Source organism: Cyprinus carpio, chromosome A1 (genome assembly GCF_018340385.1).
Source record: "Cyprinus carpio isolate SPL01 chromosome A1, ASM1834038v1, whole genome shotgun sequence".
In the NCBI taxonomy this organism is placed as follows: domain Eukaryota; kingdom Metazoa; phylum Chordata; class Actinopteri; order Cypriniformes; family Cyprinidae; genus Cyprinus; species Cyprinus carpio.
The window spans coordinates 18280475-18304240 of NC_056572.1; the positions used below are offsets into that span (position 1 = coordinate 18280475).

Consider the following 23766-nt stretch of genomic DNA (forward strand, 5'->3'; position numbering starts at 1 on the left):
TTATAGATGTGCTCAAGAACAAAACATTTATAGCTGTATTTATAAATTGCTCACTAATGTCTATTAAAGGGGTGCTACTATGCTTTTTCACATTTTTAATTTTAGTTAGTCTGTAATGTTGCTGTTTCAGCATAAAAAAAGATCTGCAAAGTTACAAAGCTCAAAGTCCAATTCAAAAGGAAATATTTCTTTTAACAAAAAAAATCAAGCTTTTCAAAAACTACTATGAACAACTAATTTTTTCTAGGATTTGTGATATCACAAATATCGACGAATGGGACAAGACTTGGTTGACCTGCACTAGAGAAGCCAACAAGTGTTATCAGTATGTCGAAGACACGCTAACTTTCCCAAGGCAGACAACTAGAGTGGTTACAATCATCCGGGTTTAAATTGCACTCAAATTGATCTGATTTTGACACAATATTTACACTGAAGCACGCAGCAGCCGAGTGCTGCCAACCACAACACACACTGGCCCAGCTAACCAATCACAGCACATTTCGTATTTCAGAAGGCAGGCCTTAATTTCATACAGGAACTATTCAAGACGTTCATGCCAGATTTGGGAGAAAGGTGTTGTAATAATGTAAAATATGAGAAAAATAATGTGTTTTTCGAACAACCTAGTATGAGAGCCCCCAAAACAAAATTTTGCAAAAGACTATAATATGACCCCTTTAATGTTGGAACAATGCTTTATAAAGGAAGAACTTACTATTTACTAATGCTTAACTAATGACTCATAGGGCCCTATCATACACCCGGAGCAAAGCAGAGCAAGGCGTGGCGCAAGTGTTTTTGCTAGTTTCAGCCCGATGCAGTTCTCATTTCCCCGTCATGGTTTAAATACCAAACGCATTTGCACCCATTTGTGCGCCCATGTGCGTGCTGGTCTTAAAAAGAGGTGTGTTCAGGTGCATTGTTGGCGAGTAGCTATTTTGAGGGACTGAAAATAGACTGCGCCATAGACCAACTCAAACCTGGTCTAAAGTCAATATTATTTCTTTGTTATTTAAAGAGTGCGTTAGTATAGGCGGGTCCACAGCACACGTACACGCTGCTTAAAGGGTTAGTTCAGCCAAAAATGGAAATTATGTCATTAATGACTCACCCTCATGTCGTTCCAAACCCGTAAGACCTCCGTTCATCTTCGGAACACAGTTTAAGATATTTTAGATTTAGTCCGAGAGATTTCTGTCCCTCCATTGAAAATGTATGTACGGTATACTGTCCACGTCCAGAAAGTTAATAAAAACATCATCAAAGTAGTCCATGTGACATCAGAGGGTCCGTTAGAATTTATCGAAGCATCGAAAATACATTTTGCTCCAAAAATAACAAAAATTACGACTTTATTCATCATTTTCTTCTCTTCCGGGTCTGTTGTGAGCGCGTTCACGACGCTGCAGTGACGCCGCTGACGTATGACGTTGCTGACGTTGCTGACGTCGTACGTCAACAGTCACAGCAGTCGCTTTCACAACAGACCCGGAAGAGAAGATAATGATGAATAAAGTCGTCATTTTGGTTATTTTTGGAGCAAAATGTATTTTCTATGCTTTAATAAATTCTAACGGACCCTCTGATGTCACATGGACTACTTTGATTATGTTTTTATTACCTTTCTGGACGTGGACAGTATACCGTACATACATTTTCAATGGAGGGACAGAAAGCTCTCGGACTAAATCTAAAATATCTTAAACTGTGTTTCGAAGATGAACGGAGGTCTTACGGGTTTGGAACGACATGAGGGTGAGTCATTAATGACATAATTTTCATTTTTGGCTGAACTAACCCTTTAATACACACACAGGGACGCACAGCAGCAAACAAACTTGCCAAATATTAAAAGTTAAAGGATTACAATGTAAAATAATATTATTGTGTAGGCTACATAAATATAAAAATACCTACATGTCATAATGGATAGTCATCGCATGTATCAGAATTAGGCTACGAGCACGAGCAGCTCCTCTCTAAAGACGCGCTCTGTCCTTGCGCTTGGAAATTCCGCTGTGTAAATAGCAAATCCGTCATGGCACAAGCGCAACTGGCTCTTAAAGGGAATGGGATATGACACTATGATTGGTTTATTGCACGTTGCGCCCAAAAAACACCCATTACTCATTAAGAGAATAGGGAAAACCCGTATAGACCATGCGCCAGGGCGCGCCAACCGTTTTCCCACTGTTAAACTAGCAAAAGTGTATTCGGACACGCCCTGAGTGCACCTGCGCCGTGCACTTTTTTCGACCATGTGCTTAGATCATTAAAATAGGGCCCATAGTGTGTTGCTATAATAAAGTGTTACCAATGCATTACCTAACATGAACTTACAATGAACAATATATTTTCACAGCATCTATAATGTGTGTTTATGTTAGTTAATCAAAACGTTCATGTTTATTCACAGTGCATTAACTAATGTTAACAGATAAAGCAATTTTAAATACTCCGTCCAGGAGAAACAAACCATTCACACCGAACTTTGTCTACATGATGCCAATATACTGAAGATGCTAAATTGCAAACAGATATTGGATATCTTAAACGGTGTTGCAATGGCGATTTATTAAATTAACAGTAGAAAAAGATAGCAGTAATTTTCTTATATTTTTTTAAGTGCAGCTTCCAAACACTTCAAAACTTTTTTGCATACAGAGAACAAGTCATTCTGAGGATATATGCATAGTCTCACGACTTTACAATGCTCTATGAATAACAGAAAATTAAAAAAACTATCAGACATCTGATCACACTCTGAGGCCACCTGCTGGCGAGGTAGTACTTTTTCAAAGTTCCGGAACCTTCGGGGGTGGGACTTGGGCACTAAACATGCTGATTGGTTGAGTTCACGCAGCATTGTGATTTCAACCACCATTTATTCGGGTCATTTTCAAAATATTACTGTTATTGTGTAATGAAATGTAGTTTTAAAAGTATTTCAGGTGAGAATGTTGTAGTTTAAAACTCAAATCAGTGGGTTATTTATAAAGACAGTGCCTATTTTAAAATGTGTTTCGCCGATTTTGGAGACGGTCATAGCTCAGAGCTCATGTATCCACCGAGAGTAGTCTCAACTCTAGTCGTTCTGACATTTGCCACTGGCTCTGATGTCTCTTTAGTGGTTGAACATAAAATATAATTCGTTTTGGGTAAATCTAACAGGTAATCTTTGGTCTTTGTTCAATTTATCTATATGTTAAAATGAAAATAAAAAGAGGCAATTGATATAATATCTCGTTTCATTGTAATGTAGGCTGTTTATATACACATTTCACTGAATTAAGTACATTTCTGTGGTTATTATTATGTTTAAATGAAAACGAAAGGAGGCAGTGGTATTTCATATCCTATTTCGTCTTATTGTAAATATACAGTTGCCAAGGCGCACTGACTGTTGTTATCTTTGCTGTTTGCAGAATTACCGGACTTGCGTCCTTCTGTCTGCGGGAGATCACACTAAAAGGGAAACAGGTCTGGGGGAGAAATAGTTCCTGGGGAAAAAAGTTCCTGGTACAATTGTTCCAGGTAATTTCGGTGGAAATGCGGCAAAAGAGAGAGACTTTTAAACATCTCTTTAACCACCAGAAAAAAAGAAGAAAAAAATCTGTAATCTTTTTGTTGTTGTTGTTTATTATTATTATTATTATTATTACAGCTTAAGAAATATCTTAGGCCTTATCCTTTTCTGTAAGTTTTACGGAACCAGTAAATTTGTAGGGCATAATTTTAACAATTTTCAACATAATTTTATATAATTAGGTTAATAACTATGTTAATTACAACATAAAAAGATCAAAAGATACATACACATGGACTTTTTAAATTTTTTTGTGCACCAAATAATAACTTGAAACACATTTGATACTGACCTATGACATCCTGTGACATGACATTCATCTGAAATTACACAATCTCATGGATGTAATAGTTAAACAGCTCAGCTCACAGGTGAAGACTAAGCTGTAATGCAGGCAAAAATATTTCAAGAATCCTTATAGATCAATAAAATTTAATCGTTAATAATGCGTCTACACCCCGTGCATAATTATTAGGCACGCTGTTATTCTGATGACATTTTTTTTCCAGGCACATTTTACCAATTCCAAACCACATCAATCTTAATAACTACTATTTTGTTTTTAATAATTTATGAGTGATATAAAATTGTCCATGATAGCTGGAAGTGAAAAAACAGGTGTGCAGAATTATTATGCATGTTTTATTTTACTGATAAAATGAGCCAAAAAAAGAGGTTTAACTCAGATTGAAAAGTCAAACATTATTAAATCCCCATAAGAAATATTCAAAACTAATGCAATACAAAAATTGGCAAGTAAAGACATGACCATTGGACAGCAAAATGCTCACTGGGTCAGCATGGTCCAAAAAAAAAAAAAAAGAACAGAGACGCAAAGACTAACGTTAACTGCAAAATATTTAGGAATTAATGTGAAGAATTAGGTGTGAAACCATCAGGAAGCATTTAGTCTCCAGCACCACCATTTTCCAGAACTGCAACTTTCGTGGAGTATCCAGAATTACAAAGTGTCAGGTTCTAAGAGACTTTGCTTGAGTTAAAGATCCTAAAAAATGACCCTCACTTAATTAAAATAACATGCTGAACTATTGTGAAATACTGTATATTAAGACATTTTTTATACTCTTGAAGGACCAGCACCACATCCGCTTGTACCACTGTTGGAAGAATTTATCTTCCAGAATCTGGCAGCTAATAATTAATCCACCACAAACTGGCAATGATTTTTAGGAGCTCATTTTTATTCCATCTCCTATCCTGAAAAGTCTGTCTTGCAGAATTTACTAAAAATTAATCTTCACATAATTTCTTAATTCTTTTGCAGTTAACGTGTGTCTTTTCTTTTCCACACTGTGAGCAATTTTTCTTTTTTTTTTGTCCAATGGTCATGTCTTAATTTTGCGATTTCTGTATTGGATTAGTTTTGAATATTACTCATAGGGATTTAATCATTTTTGACTTTTCAGTCTGAGTTAAACCTTTTTTTTGGCTCATTTCACATTGCATTACACCAAATACACAAAATAATGTTCTTTTTAGCAGCATTATATGACCCCTTTAACAGACAAAACTATTTTTTTAATGTTTAAGTTTTGAATATTAATTGACATTAAGATAAGCTATACAATTACTGTTCATGTTAATTAATATAGTTAATGTTAATAACTGATACCTTATTGAAAAGTGTTACTAAAAACTTTTAGATATTGTTCTGTGTGTGTCTTTCATAGTCTTGATGGTTTGGATTAACCCTTTAATTTCTGTGTCCCTTAAAAGAGTGTTACTGTAAATGCATGTGCCCGCTGGGCACCGTTTTCCTGAGCGGGGTGGGCCCTATTGATTTCCTAAGGATTAGGGTTAGGGTTATCGACTACCCGGGGGGGTTTGGTGCCTTAACGTGCTCAAAAGCTCTTGAACATAGGCACAGACGTTAGAATCTGCGGTCATTAGGATGCCGCAGAGACTGGGACCTGGGCATGACACATGGTCTCTACAGCGCCCCCTGGAACATAGTCTGAAAACCTGATGCATTTTTTATTTTTTAACTCTCTATTTAACAGCATTAACTTACAATGAAATACGCAGGTAGACTGAATGTTTTCCTGCCTTGCTAAATGTTGGGCTCATGATCAATAATTGCATTTGCCCAAACTGATTTTGTAAAATCAAAACGTGCGGACTTTGAACCTGGGTGCAGTTAACGCGAGTCTCGCGCACGCACTGTGAACTGGAAGCAGCTGGCAGAGGATTCTGCTTGGTTTTAAAGCCTGCCTCAAACACCTACGTTCACAAATAACAATGATTTTCACAAAAAGAATGATTAATTATCAATTGTGAATTTGTTATAATTATGGTCTGGTGAAAATACAAACCCGATTCCAAAAAAGTTGGGACACTGTACAAATTGTGAGTAAAAAAGGAATGGAATAATTTACAAATCTCATAAACTTAAATTTTATTCACAATAGAATATAGATAACATATCAAATGTTGACAGTGAGACATTTTGAAATGTCATGCCAAATATTGGCTCATTTTGGATTTCATGAGAGCTGCACATTCCAAAAAAGTTGGGACAGGCAGCAATAAGAGGCCAGAAAAGTTAAATGTACATATAATGAACCGCTGGAGGACCAATTTGCAACTTATTAGGTCAATTGGCAACATGATTGGGTATAAAAAGAGCCTCTCAGAGTGGCAGTGTCTCTCAGAAGTCAAGATGGGCAGAGGATCACCAATTCCCCCAATGCTGCGGCAAAAAATAGTGGAGCAAAATCAGAAAGGACTTTTTCAGAGAAAAATTGCAAAGAGTTTGAAGTTATCATCATCTACAGTGCATAATATCATCCAAAGATTAACCCTCTGGAGTTGATTAACGCGTATATGCGTTTTGGGGTATTTTCTCCTGATAACCCCGAAAAGAACTTAAATTACACTTTCAGTTTTGATCGTACAGATAAGAGCAATACATCAATCGAATCTGTAAACGGTCTACTTTTTTTTGTATACAGACATAATAACAACAAAACTTTGTGCACTTATTAAAATAAAGATAACACACAAGGAGTGCTATCTGCAGCCTTTGTCTGCGCTGATCTTCAGTTACAAATGCGTCATTAAAATGAACTGTAACTCCGTGAATACTCAACACAGAGACATGAGAGAGATATCTATAGAAAGCCTGACATGTCTACTTTTAAACTAAACAAGTGCTGCTGAAAACAAATATTCTGTGATAAAGTAACCCATATGAAAACAATGCGATGTCCGTTTTTCACGTCTCCCTTCATTATCTTCTAATACGACCACGCCCATGCGCCGAGCGCGCTTTTGAGATTCAAATGTTTCACTGAAGCGCGCGGCTTTTGAATACGCCCACACAACAGAAGACAACGCAGCGAGATTGTTCTTCAAGTTTTTTTTGATTTTACTGTTTGCTTCGTGATGAGAGGAATAAGACATAATTCACCCCAAAGAGATGTGATGTGGTTGAGGATTTGAGATTTGGATTTCCTCAGAAAAAAAAGAATGAAGCACTTTATTCAGCAGAGATCATAAACATGAGTAAGTCTCTTTTTATTTATTTATATACTTGTACTAGTTTTTCACATAACGTGTAAACATTTTACTAGTTAGACTTTTTCCAAACTATAATTCCTGACTAAATGTATAATCAAGTGAAATATTATGAAATTTCAACAACAATATACACTACTATACCATTCAAAAGCTTGATGTAAATAATACAAATGTAACAATCATTGCTGTTCTTTCAATTTATCCCCCCTAAAAAACCTTAAAAAAATATTCTCAGCTCTTTTCAACATTAATAATAATAATAATAATAATAATGATAATGATAATGATAATAATAATAATAATAATGATAATAATAACAATAAATGTTTTTTTGTAGAAAATAAGATTGTTAAAAGGATTTCTGAAGGATTGTGTGACTGGAGTAATGATGCAAAAATTCAGTTTGAAAGTCAGCTTTGATTTTTCCTAATAAACTGTTTAACTGCACTCACAAGTGAATATGAAATTATGTTGTGGGATAATTAAATATATTCTAAATAAACTACAAACATAAAATTATATACATTTATTTTTGTCCTCACATTCTTTCTTGTAACTCATCCCTCTCAGTGACACAGCTGACTGAATGGCTCATTATGCAGCTCATTATGCAGGCCTTTGTCTTCTCAGGTGTGAATTCATGATAGTTGACGCCTACTCGCATATGACTTTTACCAACAAAAAGTGTCTTAGAAAATTTAAATCAATATATTGTTTTCTGTAAGTGAGTAAACAAGATGATTTTCACATCATTTAGAAAAAAAAAATTCTAGTCTACAAGCTCCAGTTCTCAAAATTCCTGGGAACCAATGTTCTGTATGTGTTTTATTGCCTTATTCAAGTGATTTAATATTTTTAGTTTTTCACTAACCACGCATAACATTTTTTTTTCTCAAAAACACAATCATGTACATACATGCTGCTCACATATTATTATCGCCTAGTTTGTGCTGATTACAGTGAGATTAGACTTTAGCCATTGAGATATTTATAAGAAACTGAAAAAAGCACAAATGTCAGGGCATGACAAAACTTCTCCAGGCCCCAAAAATACCCTTAGAATCCAGAGGGTTAAGAGAATCTGGAACAATCTCTGTGCGTAAGGGTCAAGGCCGAAAAACCAAACTGGATGCCCGTGATCTTCGGGCCCTTAGATGGCACTGCATCACATACAGGAATGCTACTGTAATGGAAATCACAACATGGGCTCAGGAATACTTCCAGAAAACATTGTTGGTATATATTAGTGATGCGCGGGTCCGATTTTTTTCCAATCCGTGGGTCCCGCTTTTCTGAAATTATTTGGCCTGCCCCAGCCCGCCCCGCAAATAAAGTACATTTCTTTACCTGCCCCAACCCGACCCGCGTGGACATCACGCAAGTTATGTTGCTACGTGGACCTTCGTATTGTAACCTTATCAAAGAACCTAATAAAATATAAAAATATATGGCGTTATTTTACTGACAAATGTCGAGCGCAGTATTGTAGCACGAAAGGACATTAATACAATGCGTGAGCGCAAATCTCTCCGCTCGCGCACAAACGGACGCACGCGCTCAGATATATGCTCTTGCCTGATAACAGTGCGTGCACTTAAAACGTGACTCTTCTCTCCCTCATACTGTGTCCTGTGCACGCTCAAATCTCTCTGGGCTCATGCACTGTAGATATTAATTCTTTTCGGACAAAAGCAGCGTATATCTGAGCGCGTGCATCTGGTTTTGTGCAAGAGCAAAGAAAATTTGCACCCGAGCGGAGAGATTTGCGCTCACGCATTGTATTAATGTGCTTTCGTGCTACAATATTGCGCTCTCGACATTTGTCAGTAAAATAACACCTTAAATATATATATTCCAAATATTTAATATAGACTTATAGGGAATTGCATGCAACATACATGGATTTTTTGTTTTGTTTTGTTTTGTTTTTAATGACCAGCCCCAACCTGCCCGTTATGCGTTACAGCTCTATGATAAATATCTTAGATCTAATCAATGGATTTGGTAAATTTCTATTTTCAACCTGGAGAAATTTCTGAAATGTTCCATGTTTCAAGATCTATGCATGTTTCATAAAGTAATGAGCTAAAACACCACATGATAGCAACCTTTTATGTTTTTTGCTAAGCTACATGTTCTCTTCTTTTTTATGTATTATAGCTTTATGTTGAATATATTTAGATCTAAATGATGGATTATGGTGAGTTTGGACTCCATGATGACTTTTCCATGATGTATGCATGTTTCAAGAAGTTACAAGTGAAAACGCCAGATGAAATCTACCTTAATTTTTTTTTTTTTTTTTGGTAAGCTGCTAAGCCTGTGTAGTTTTATGTGTGTAATAAATTCATGAGGAACATCTTTAGATATATTAATTATTATTATATTAAGTTTTATAATTAAGTTTAATTATATTAAGTTTGGGATCTTTTTAATTAGGATAATCTCTAAATAATGATGTGTATTTGGTCATGATCTGAGCAATTTTTATGAATACGTAAGCAATAAAGTGACATAAATTCTTAATTCATGTATTATTTTCATATCTGTGGGTGATTTCTCATACAAAAACTCCCTCAAGTTTAGTCAAGGCCCCAAACAATTATACTTGTTTTATTCTATTTGGTGAGACCTTTGAAATGACATGGCAGATGACTATCTGAGCTGTATGATGTTTCTGACATATTACAGTTCATAGTACAAAAACCATTTTGTAAATTATGAAAGCATTTTTTTTTTCCTTCATTTATCAGCAAATAACTCAGCACTACTTTGGAGTCAATTAAAATGCTACATGCACTGAAAGGTCAGACTCTAAGCTTTCAAATGATATCCAATTTTTGTTGATCAAGGCAGTAGTTTGAAAAATATGATCAGGGCTCGCAAAATCGTCAGCCCTAAGTCAGGGCTTTTGTGTTTTCCACCTGGATGATGCAACGGCAGCCATAGTGCACCAGAATGCCCACCACACACCAGCTTATTGGTGGAGAGGAGACAGAGTGATGAAGCCAATCAGTAGATATTGGGATTGTTAGGAGGCCATGATTATCAGAGGCCAATGGGCAAATTTGGCCTGGATGCCGAGGTCACACCTCTAATCTTTTCGAAAGACATCCTGGGATTTTTAATGACCAAGAAAGTCAGGACCTCGGTTTAACGTCTCATCCGAAGGACGGTGTTTGCTGACAGTATAGTGTCCCCGTCACTATACTGGGGCGCTAGGACCCACACAGAATGCAGGGTGAGCACCCCCTGCTGGCCTCCCTAGCACCTCTTCCAGCAGCAACCTAGTTTTCCCAGGAGATCTCCCATCCAGGTACTGACCAGGCTCAACCTTGCTTACAGTAGGTGGCCATCTAAAACGTTGGTTCTACCGCCGCTCGTACCACCGCCGCGGTGTCGGCAAAGTGCATTTGCAGCTTTTGACCGCTGAGTGGCGCTTTAATCACAAGTTTTCAAACAAGCGCATCAAAGCACATTTTTGCAAATAGACGTCAGCTTTGCCTCACCTATGTGTTATATTTGACTGCAGTCAGGGAAAATGAAAGAAAAAATATTTAATATTCACAGATGAAAGTTTAGTCCTTATGAAGATATGTGCATTTCTTAGAACGAATTCAAGCAGGATAAATGTCAAGCCTAAGAGACTGTGCTTATATTTTCTCTACACCATATTTTAGATTTGACACATTTAAATAGTGTGCAGTATTATTTATATAATATGAATTATGTGTTATATTATTCAAAAAAAATTGTGGTTTACTTTGCATTGGAGAATTAAAAGTGGTAGCATAGTAAGCTAGGCTTGCGTGTTTTATAAATTTTCTTTATTTTAGTAAAACGTGAGGCACTGAATAATTTCGCTCGCCTAATTAAAACAAGAAACGAATAAATTAAACCTGCACGATTTAACTAAATCATTGAAACTCTAAAGAATGGACTGATTAATAAAACGTCCTCATGATTAAAAAAAAATCCTCGAAATACACACGATGTAAAAAAGAGCTTAATTAATTGACAACTTCAGTCTTCTTTACTTGCTTTCATGTTATTTAAGTAAAAAAATAAAAAAAATAATAAATAAATAAATACATTGTAGCCGCATTTAAATGCAGGTTTGTATAATATTCCATAAAATATCAGAGTGCAAGGTTTGCTCGGCGCGCATGTTGCTGAGTGCACATGCAGCATTTATTCTTATTTGTCTACATATTTTATCTTTATTACAAATCTTGTTTGGTTTTATTTTGGATAATTGCGTGTAAAAAAAAAAATATTTGCTTTGTAATGCATATGCAAAATGTGAATTATTATTCATATTCAAGTGTTTGTGCGAAAATTATTACGCGTGCATGACAGGGAGGTGCCCTCTCGGTCACGTGATTTTTTTCCTGATAATGAAATAACTGAAAATTGTGGTGTCTCGCATACATGAGAAAAATATCTACAGAAAAATTGAAATGTCTTTTAAACGAATCAATTCAAAACGAAAGCATTATGTAATCTGTCAAGGTGCATTTCTCTCTAAATGCGCGTCCATGTGGAGAGAGTCAGCACTGTGAATTTCATTTTGCAGCCGACAAGAAATCATTTTTTTATTAATAAATAATTAAAATGTCTCCTTTTTCACAATTATTAGGCTACTTTTGCCTGTGCTTTGTGGCAAACTTAATGCATGTGCTTGAGTGCGGAATATATTAAGGCTCATTATGGAGTATAGATGTAAATTTAATATAAACCTGCGATTAGTTGAATAATGACAAATGAACGACTAGTAACTAAAAAAATCTTACGTGGGAAGCAGATCTATTAAATACCCTCTAGACATCACTGTTAAAATTTTTAAAGCATTTTATACGCGTTTGCATAAATTCTTCTTTCAGAACGGTCTGTAATGGAGAGATGTCTTAAAATAGTTTTTTCCTCTGAAACACAAAGACGAAAATTAAAATAAAATTGTTATTTTATGTTTTGAGAATGGCCAGTCCTTCTCTGCAGATATTGTGCTTCTGGTTTACATAAGGTCTACAAAATATATAAAAACTCTTGTGTTTTTTGTCACGTCTGTAAAAAAAAAAGCCTATTAAACATGTTCATAAACAGATACTTTACTGATGTCTGGACTCTGTTTGGGATTTAGAAAAACTTCAATATATTGTTCATGAATAGGCTACATTCTGTAAAAATTTATATTTCACACAAAATATTGTATGGACGCAACAAAATAAAACGGCCAACGCTCCACTCAGGGCTCGTAGTTCTGATTGGGCTCAACCCTCCCCCGCGCGTTTGAGACACGCTGCCGAGCAGAGTATGAGCGGAGCGGAGTGATTCTGACTGGAGCCAGGAGAGGATTTTTTAAAAGTAGGAGCGTCGTGGTTTTCACTCGCTCCAGCACCACTCCATCACGGGTACAATTCATGCCAACAGCCCGTAATATAACTGCATATTTAGCAAGAGTTCACATGATAAACATATTTAGCTATAGCTTGATACACATAATCTCTCCGATCAGAAGACTATATAATGACGGCAATAGTCGAGCGTTACAGGCTAGTTCTCAAGGAGTTTGTCTGTTCCTTTTACTGATTATTTTTGGGTTAAAGCATGATTTAAACAGATACAGCACATTCACACGTAATCGCTGTCGCAATAATGCATTCAAACAAATGTAATTTTACAGTGCTGCTTCATTTGTATCTGATTTTGAAATCTATAAGAAATGCATCGATCTGTAGATAAAATAACTGACGAAAATGTACTGTTATTTTCATCATAAACAAAATTTGCACAGCAGAATGCAGCAATTATACCTTTTAATGCTGACAAAGTTATTAGTTTGGCATTTGTTAGGAAAAAAAGTTTGCACACAATAGCCTAATCCCCTTTGAAACTCTCCTGTTATTTTTATTTATTTATTATTTTATTTTTATAGGCTACGTTATGAACATAACATTTCAGCTTTATCCACGGAGCGAGTGCGGAGCAGTGAATAGTGAGCACGGAGTGGAGTGATTATTAAATGCTCGGAGCGCGGAGGGAAATTGTTGCCGCGCCACTCTCACATACTCTGCTGCCGAGTGAGAGAGATGTTTCGCCCTAGAAATGAACAAGACCGTCCGGTGTAGACACGGTTAGACAGTGTCTGCTATATTTACAAATAATTGATATAAGAAATAAAAATAAATACATAACCTAAACCAGTGGCATAAGATGAAAACATAGACTAGAAAATATATTTACTTAATTTATGACTTGCTCTGTCCTATGTCCATGACACTGACTCACTGCGGCGCTGCCAGTTTTAATCTGAACAGCTCTTAACGCAGAGTGGATGGTTAGATGCATGATGGGCTAGTATTAAAAAATAAATAAATTAATAAAATAAATAAAGGTCTTTCCAGCATTAAGGTAATAAGATTACTGCTTTTTTTTAATCATCTTGACTCAGTTATAAATTTGACTGGTAAATGATAAAGAATTATATTAAAACTTGTTTTGAACAATTTATTTGTCATTTGAATATTGATTTTAAGTAGGGAGGGGAAAAAAATCTATTTAAATCGTAAATCGGATTTTTTGTGAAAAAAAAAAAAAAAAAAAAATTTTTTTTTAAGGCCATCGCCCAGCCCTAATGCAACAGTTTTTTTTTTTTTTTTTTTTTTTTTTTTTAAGGCAACTTCCTCTGAAATTAAGTTGTAATAACTAACAAACTTTATTGCGCTATACAGTAGTCAACATCTGAAGTGGATCAAACCTTTCTTTAAAGTTGTTTTAAAACCAATGTCCTAAAAACCTGTTCTGCAAGTATGAAACCCTCATAAGACACTGTGCATATGAAAGACCAAGGGATTCACACCTTGATCTCGACCCCCACAAGCTATACAGAACTACCCCAAAAAACCCAACCCCCTCCAGCTGAACTGAACTCGGTCTGTTTGTTGGCTGTGAGGAACGGTGTGTTGTCATGTTACTGGATTGAAACATCCCTGCACTCACAGCAGCCTTACTCTTTTTATTCATTATTTTCTCGCAACTAGACCATAATAATAACAAATAATCAATTGATAATTAATCATTATTTTTGAGAAAATCGTAGACGTTTGTGAACGTAGACGTTTGAGGAAGGCTTTAAGACCAAGCGGAATCCTCCATCAGCCGCTCCCGCTTCACAGCGCGCGACTCGCGCTCACTGACCCAGCTTCACCGTCTGCGGTTTGATTTTATAAAATCAGTTTGAGGCGAATACAACTTACTGATCATGAGCCTAACATTTAGCAAGGCAGTAAAACATTCAGTCTACCTGAAGGAAGATTGATCATTGAGCTAATGCTGTTAAATAGAGTAAAAAAAAAAACACATAGAAATGTTTCATAGACCTTCAGTTGTTATGCTTTAAAATCCAGTGGATAGACATAGGCCTATATTATTGTACATTACAAATATTTGGATCGCCCCTTATTTTCTTAAAGAGTAAATACTTATTTCCTTCAAGAATAAACATTATAAATAAAGAATAAAAGAAAGAACCTCTATTAGTCCTTATTTGCCATTTCTGAAGTTAATTTGCAACTCTAATGATGATGTGACTCCCCTGACAGTGGCATGTTCGTCAAAAATAAATAAATAAATAAATAAATAAAATAAAACCTTATTAGAGCTACGTGAGCGATTAATAGATTTAAAAAAGAAAAAAAAGTGTGTGCTTGGTTTCCGAAATGGAAAACGAATACAGCTCGTAAAAAATGATATGATGAAAAAGTCATGATAACATATTATTAATTCATAGAAATAATTTAAGCAATTAAAACCTTTTTTTAAAAATACCATATTCAACTTGAATTTCAATACTATTAAACTGACTTTACGGAAGTTGAAACGGTAAAATGTCACAGTGCATGTTAAATAGTCTAAATGAACTTGTATCTTATATAGTATCTGAAGACCTTGATTGCATCTTAGCATAAAACTAACAATATATTTTAACTTTTTTTTTAATGAACAATTCCTGTATATAATATGTGACAGCAACCTTTATATCAAACATTTTGAAATCATCCACAGCTGAGCATCGTGGGAGGCAGCTTGAGCGCGCGGAGTGAATGCGCATGCACAAGTCATTTTCAGATGCAATGGAAAAATAAAGCTGGATAAAATTATAGCTACACGAAACTTGTAAATAGTTAACAACATAGCTTAGATTAGGCCCATACTCTGTTTCTAAGTATATAATGTAAATTTGTTAACCCACAATAACACATTTTAACCGATTAATCGTCTATTTTCGTTTGCTGCATTTTTTTTAAACACGCTAAAAAATAAATTACATTTGTGAGAGTTGCATTTTATTACATTCAGAAATAATAACGGCAGGCCTAATAATGCTATAGGCTAATGTACCAACAGGACATTTTTAGTTCCCTTCACTTTACAACAAATCTTTTAAATTTAACAGATTTATCAGAACAGAACAAGAATTACAAATATATAATTCTAATGGATAAATATAATTGCAGTATATAATAATATAGGCTTATAAACAAAACAAAAATAATAATTAAAAATAATTTAAAGCGATACATAAGGTTGGGCTTATCTCTCTCATTCGGGACAAATTCAAACATGTTGCCCATTTGAAGCTAAACTCTTATTCATGAGGTAAAATATGCTTTGGATTTCACACGTGTTTCAGTATCAACGGAAAAAAAATCATAATGAGTAAAAATATGCCAAAGTGGACCACTGCTCGCGCTGCATGGCTCGGTGAACGACTACTGTTTCTAATGATTTTGTGCGCGTGAGGCACCAGCGCGATCAAAGTCACAATTCACAATTTTTGGTCACACAGTAAAGGCATAATTCAAAAATGCAAAGTGTTAGCAGTTTGAAAAATCAAGAATAAAAACAGAGTGAATAAGAATTATTTATAAATGCTGGACCGTTCTCATTTCGCTCTGCAAATGGAACCTGAAGATTATTATTATTTTTTAACCAAGAATGAATCGAAATTAAAACATTTACTAATTACGTAAATAAAATAACGTAAATGTAACATTTACTAATACAAAATACAAAACATTTACTAATATAAAACTTTTAATCCATATATAAGGTCTTTCTTTAAATTTTTCATGAGCAGACTGTAGCTTAAGACTATCCTATTTTTTAATGGCTTTTAAGGATGTTATGTATATTATAATGTTATTGTTGTTTTACGTCTTCCTTTCATTTTACAATCACATTCATTTCGCAATCCGTCCCTTTGCGCCACCTGGCGGTAGTTTCGCGAATGATTTTAACACGCGACTGACTTGCAGTTAACGCCGCGGCACTGCGGCGGCGGTACGCACGGCGGTATTACCCATTTTGGATGTCTACCTACTGTAGCTTCAGTGGGTATCCAGTCTTGGGTTAAAGGGTGATATGGCTGCTGATTAGTATTACCTATAAAGCCACAGCAGAATTATTTTGCATCTCAGAGCAACACACAGTGGTGTTTTATTTCTGAATGAATCCACATTTTGAACAAATCAGGTGATCCAATGATTTAATGGCCCATTCATTGTAGTTTTTTATTTTTTATTTTTTATTAAGCATGTTCACTTTCATTAAAACATAATTTTGTATTTCCATATTAAAAAAAATATGAAAAATCATTATAAAAAACTAATGAAAATATTTTCTTTTAAAGATACTATTTGTATAGTCTATTTGATGCTTTTTTCATTTAACACAATGTTTAATTAAATTGATTAAACTTTTTTTAATCGTTTGACAGCACTAATATATATACGCATACACAGGTGGATCATGGATCATAAGTTATTATCATAATTATTTATTTATTAGCAGGCAAGTATTCAGGGATGTGACTGATGCCTGTAAGTGTGTTATGACAATGTTTTCAGTTCTCAAATTCCACCAGGCAGCCAGCCTAAGTTTTCAACAGACATGATAACGTGTAAGGTAGAAGCTATGTTTGATTTTTTGGTAATTATAAAACATGCTGGAGATGTTCAAAATGCTTTTGCTGTAATTCATTATACTTATTTTACTGAATTAGGTTCATGTTATGGCTTAAATTAATTGTGTGTTACTCTGAGATTGACATGTTTGGCTTGTTAAAAATGTAGGCACCAGGATGCTAAGAGTGCTCTTAGATTCAATGTGTTCCCCGAGTATGAGATTTTAGCATGGCTTATTTCGAAAACAACACTACTCTTGTCGATCTCCTTACTGCTTTCTTTATAGTGAAAGTAAAATAAGTAAACAAGTAAAATATTTATTTTTCTTCTCTTTTGGAAGTTGTCTTTACCATCACCCTGCTCTAAACTGCAAATCATGAACAATTATTTAGTAAGGTATTCTAAAAGGGAATATCATGAATCTCTGCAAAACTGCTTTGAAACAGTGTATACGGTGTAGGTTCGATGCAGAAGTATAAATTGGGCTTAACTGCTTGACTTTAGTTAAGTCACTATACAGCAGTGTTACATTTGGGGAGAGATAAAAATACTCTGAAGTATTACCATGGTATTGGCAGTACTAGATATACTAGCATACTACATTGTAGTACTAGTCATAACCTCTGATTATTGGATAGACTTGAGCATGTTATATATATGGTAGGTAACTACAGAGACTAAACAGAACTACTATTTGAACAATGGCAAGCATAGATGGCCTAATAAATGGTATTAGACCTAACTTTTAGCTAATTATCAAACAGGCACGTTTGTGACCATGAGATCTGCAAAAGACTCACAATCTAACAATATTATATAAAGAACAATAATCAGTCTTTATATATTAGAAACAGATTTAAATGAAACAACAGTTACAGCTTTAAGAAATAAAACAGGACACAGAAAGTGTGACTCACTCTTCTCTAGGCTGAGGAAGAACTTGGGTAGTGGTGACTGCACCTCAGCAGGCCTTCGCTTTGGTTGAGGAGAGGCATTGCTGCTGCCTCCACCCCCAGTCTCTGCCACCCGTTCCCCTCCAGATGTATTGCGGGTTGAGCGACGCAATGATTGTGTGGCATCGGAATCCTGGTAGGCACAGCGTCTGCGCTTAGGTGGGGTTGCCATGATGACAGGGACACTGGAGGATTCACTAAGAGCTGGATGGCTGTCTGTGGACTGGGGGGTGGAGGGATTCTGGCAAGGACTGGGGGAACGTTCTCTGAAAGTCCTTTAATAAAAGTGAAAATGATGAACAATCTTAATTGGGATTTCAAACATTTCAACTTCATTGATTCTAAAACTTAAAAAGAGGGAACATTAACACCATTCTTTATTTAGTGCCTACAATACCGAGAATTCCATTTCCCACCTACATGGTGAGGGTGGGGGTTACCTGGTATTCCCTACCAAGAATATTAATACCAGTAATTCTGCCCTTATAGGAAACATTTTTGGTCCCCAAGAGGAAACAAGCTTATAAATTACACAGAATTAAGTTTTTTTTTTTTTAATCTAAAAATGCAGAAAGTTTTGTGTGAGGTTTAAATATAGGGTCAGGGTAAGGGAAGAGAAAGTTTGTACAGTTTGTACAACATATAAATAAATAAAACAGTCTATGGAATGTTTCCATAAAACATGAAAACTTGTGTGCGTTGTTGGTTTCTTTGATCATGCAAAACTTCTAAGGAATAAACACCCAAAAGAGCACCATGAATTACAGCAAACAGGAAACGTAACAGAAGCAAGACCCTTAACTTATGGCATATGACTACAACAATAATAGGTTAATTAAAATAATGATATTGGCATACATCTGACCATTTTTAACAGCAGGATATTACATATACAAGATATTTATTCTTATACAATTATCAAATAACTGATATTGATTAATACAAATAATTAGTTTCAAGTGATTCTTCCAAGTGGCTATAGGAAAGTTATACTGCCATTAACAAGCTATAGCTCAGCCTTTGAAACATCCATACATTTATTTATCTTAGATGACTCAAAAAAAGTTGAGATGGCAATCCATTCTCTAAATGCCAGTGTAGAGAAAGATGTGCCATACCGTGACTGGATCTTGGTTGAACCAGCACAAACAAATGCCAAGCAACATCAGACAAGCTGCTAAGGCAAATGCCAGAAATCTCTTAAGCCTTTTATATACTCCACGAATTTAGCAATCCTGTATAGGGCTGGGTTTTGACACAAATTTCACGATTTAATTCGATTGCCAATTCGATTCGATTCAACGTAGATTATTTTGGATATACAGTCGTGGCCAAAAGTTTTGAGAATTACATTAATATTGGAAATTGGAAAAGTTGCTGCTTAAGTTTTTATAATAGCAATTTGCATATACTCCAGAATGTTATGAAGAGTGATCAGATGAATTGCATGGTCCTTCTTTGCCATGAAAATTAACTTAATCCCAAAAAAACCTTTCCACTGCATTTCATTGCTGTCATTAAAGGACCTGCTGAGATCATTTCAGTAATCATCTTGTTAACTCAGGTGAGAATGTTGACGAGCACAAGGCTGGAGATCATTATGTCAGGCTGATTGGGTTAGAATGGCAGACTTGACATGTTAAAAGGAGGGTGATGCTTGAAATCATTGTTCTTCCATTGTTAACCATGGTGACCTGCAAAGAAACGCGTGCAGCCATCATTGCGTTGCATAAAAATGGCTTCACAGGCAAGGATATTGTGGCTACTAAGATTGCACCTAAATCAACAATTTATAGGTTCATCAAGAACTTCAAGGAAAGAGGTTCAATTCTTGTAAAGAAGGCTTCAGGGCGTCCAAGAAAGTCCAGCAAGTGCCAGGATCGTCTCCTAAAGAGGATTCAGCTGCGGGATCGGAGTTCCACCAGTGCAGAGCTTGCTCAGGAATGGCAGCAGGCAGGTGTGAGCACATCTACACGCACAGTGAGGCGAAGACTTTTGGAAGATGGCCCGGTGTCAAGAAGGGCAGCAAAGAAGCCACTTCCCTCCAAAAAAAAACATCAGGGACAGATTGATCTTCTGCAGAAAGTATAGTGAATGGACTGCTGAGGACTGGGGCAAAGTCATATTCTCCGATGAAGTCCCTTTCCGATTGTTTGGGGCATCTGGAAAAAGGCTTGTCCGGAGAAGAAAAGGTGAGCGCTACCATCAGTCCTGTGGTCATGGCAACAGCAAAGCATCCTGACACCATTCATGTGTGGGGTTGCTTCTCATCCAAGGGAGTGGGCTCACTCACAATTCTGCCCAAAAACACAGCCATGAATAAAGAATGGTACCAAAACACACCCTCCAACAGCAACTTCTTCCAACAACCCAACAACAGTTTGGTGAAGAACAATGCATTTTCCAGCACGATGGAGCACCGTGCCATAAGGCAAAAGTGATAACTAAGTGGCTCAGGGACCAGAATGTTGAAATTTTGGGTCCATGGCCTGAAAACTCCCCAGATCTTAATCCCATTGAAAACTTGTGGTCAATCCACAAGAGGCGGGTGGACAAACAAAAACCCACTAATTCTGACAAACTCCAAGAAGTTATTATGAAAGAATGGGTTGCTATCAGTCAGGATTTGGCCCAGAAGTTGATTGAGAGCATGCCCAGTCGAATTGCAGAGGTCCTGAAAAAGAAGGGCCAACACTGCAAATACTGACTCTTTGCATAAATGTCATGTAATTGTCGATAAAAGCCTCTGAAACGTATGAAGTGCTTGTAATTATATTTCAGTACATCACAGAAACAACTGAAACAAAGATCTAAAAGCAGTTTAGCAGCAAACTTTTTGAAAACTAATATTTATGTAATTCTCAAAACTTTTGGCCACGACTGTATATCAGGTACAGTACTTGTCAAATTTTCTCAAGGGAAAAAAAAATCTCAACTAATGCTGTAAAATATACATGAGAGTCATTTGGTACGACATTACTATAATATTAAAGATTAAAATTTATTTGTAAGCTATAGCATACAACTGTTCAAATTACACAATGAAGTCTTTAAAATAAAGTTACAATTACATAATTATATTTCTACTTCAATTCATATTTTTTAAATATAAAAATTTAAATGGTGGCTGTCATAAAAAAAATTGATGGATTTATTCAAACAAATTAAACATAAGAACAGTAAAAATTATAATGAATATGTTATATGGTGCAAATTTTTAGCAAAATACCCCTCTCTACAGTTTATTTTTCTGGCTGACTAACGGGTTTATGTTCACCAAATATGTTTGTTTCTGAGGTAAATGTGACGTTACGTGACATTGTTTACAAGACTTTATATTGACGTATTTGCACGGCTGAAACACTGATTGAGCGATTACATGAGACAGGATACAGATTGTAAAGTCGTATTCTTTCTTTTAAATTAACTTTGGATGTTTAATCATGACTCATGTTCATTTTGTGCTGAAACTGGTATTAATATGGAGGTGATGATTAGTTCACATGAACTACGCGCTGCCACGTCTTTTGAACTGAGGCACTACAGCGATCTGTCACAACAGATTAAACAGCGCCAAAACGGCATTTATTGTTTGAATACTGCAATACAATGGACATGAATTGAAACCTGAGACTTTGTTTCATATTAAAATCACCAAAGCACAATGCTTACTGCGATTTATTGGATGGGAAGTGCCCTTCAATGTTCCGTCCAGTAACTGAAAACAGGCAACACTAATCTATTATTGGGATTTAAGAATCGATATTGTTCCATAAAAAAGACAATTGATTAATATAGAGATATTTATATTTTTTTACCCAGCCCTAATCTTATAAGATCATTGCAAATCACACAGTGCGACATGGATCTTCTAAACTTGGGTACGACATGTATGCAGAATGGTTGATGATGCACCTATTGACTCATAGGCTACGACACACATTACAATAGAATAACAAAACATCATCAGCATACACTAGTGGTAAACAAAAAAAGCATTATGTATCACAGTTTGGCAGTTTAAGTTTTTATGTGTGCTGAAAAAAGTGGAAGCGGCGAAAGAGGAAGGGATTAGAGCTTGAGGTTAGCAGTTTTATGTTTTAGCACCATGTCACATTGATTTCATGTTGCATTTGTATGGTCTGGTCAGTAAACGTGGGTGATGATCATGCTGAATTTCTGACACTGTAAGAAAATTATCGTAGGCTATCCTTGGTTGCATGACCGTGACAACGGCCATCTTTGAACCTCTCTCAATGTATGACATAGGTCCACCGTCTAAGAGTCACTATCACAGAAATCGCCACGATTGTTTCACAATGCCAATCTTTCATCTGGGACAGCAGAAAATAGTACCTTGGGATGTAGCAGCTGTGGCTAAAACAATAAAAACAAAAAGAGCAACACATACACATCCATGTCCATTCATACCCATCTTTGGACATGTTTAAAAACTAAAATAAATCCACTCCCTGTTCAAGCAAATAGACCTATTTACATAAATGAATGCAGTGGTGATAGTTCAACAATTTCTTACGTTTAGATTATGTATTCAGCATAATACCTGTAATAATTTAAAAGAGGTTTGATAAACAAACAAGGCACAGGTAAAATATTAAAGACACTGCTTTAACTCTGTACTTTACATAATGCAAACGAGTTTCACACCAGGATGGACAACACTTTCTACTTCTTCTAAAACCAGTATGAATATAAATTAAATGTTCTAATACCAGTGGCAAATCACATCGTTAAAAGGGAAAGGTGACCGTTTTAAATCTCCTCCACATCAGAAAGGGATAAATGTATCCCCCAGGTGGACACACCTTTGTTCTGCATTTGTAACCTGACAGGGAAGGAGACATTAACAGACATCACTGTCTGATAAGGCTTGTATAGACTAGTCGAGTAGTCGAGTGATCGCACTGTCGGAAACAATCGACTACTGGAGCATGCATTAACCATAATGCATGCACAGAGTTTGCAAGTAAGACGTGAATTTTAGGATTACAATATTGCATGTAGCTGTAACTTTCTATGACTTTATCTATGTTGCATGTCAAATTAAAATAAATAATGTAATAATTAGGGGTGTATCCAAAGCCGAATACAATATTCGGAAAGGCACGGATAATGGCTTCAAAAAAGGAATAATTCTGCCTGAATATTCGGCTGAGGCTGGCAGTCTGGTGTTTGCTAGATAACAGTTGAGCCAGGGGATCAGCGCAATATTATACACAGACCTCTAAAGTCTAAATAGAGTGTGAAGTGAATGAATGTTTTGAAAACTTTATGAATGAAAAGAGCACAAATCAAACACTGCATTGCTGTTGCCTCTCCGTGCATCTCTCAGAAATCAGAGCTTGGAAAGAGTAATATCACCTATAAAATATTACATCTTACACATTCTATTATCAGTCTCTCAAAAACCAAACCAGTTCTCTCTCAAGAGTAGGCTAATAATCAACTTAGATACAGATACATTTTCTACTTGGCCTACATGTTTGCATCTTTATCTTTTGCTGGTTTGTGTAGCACATGCACATTTGTTCAGTGAAGTTCAAAAAAAGACTCACTTAAAGAGTTTTGCGTAATGAAAATGTGTGCATTGAATTAATTCAGTTGAGTTCAAAAGATCACTTAACGTTTGTCATGACATCTTTCTGCTTGCATGATAAATATATTTTTAGAAATGAATAATTATTTATTTTAACACGGC

General features: G+C 35.7%; 1 protein-coding gene across 6 annotated transcripts in view; it reads right to left on the bottom strand.

The window, feature by feature from the left end:
- LOC109051366 (MSL complex subunit 3) overlaps positions 1-23766 on the bottom strand; it is a 153414-nt gene that overhangs the window by 66360 nt on the left and 63288 nt on the right. For all 6 annotated transcript variants that reach the window (XM_042755926.1, XM_042755874.1, XM_042756009.1 and 3 more), the window contains one exon: positions 18012-18322. In XM_042755926.1, coding sequence (XP_042611860.1) covers positions 18012-18322 — 311 coding nt within the window. The remainder of the gene's footprint in view (positions 1-18011; positions 18323-23766) is intronic.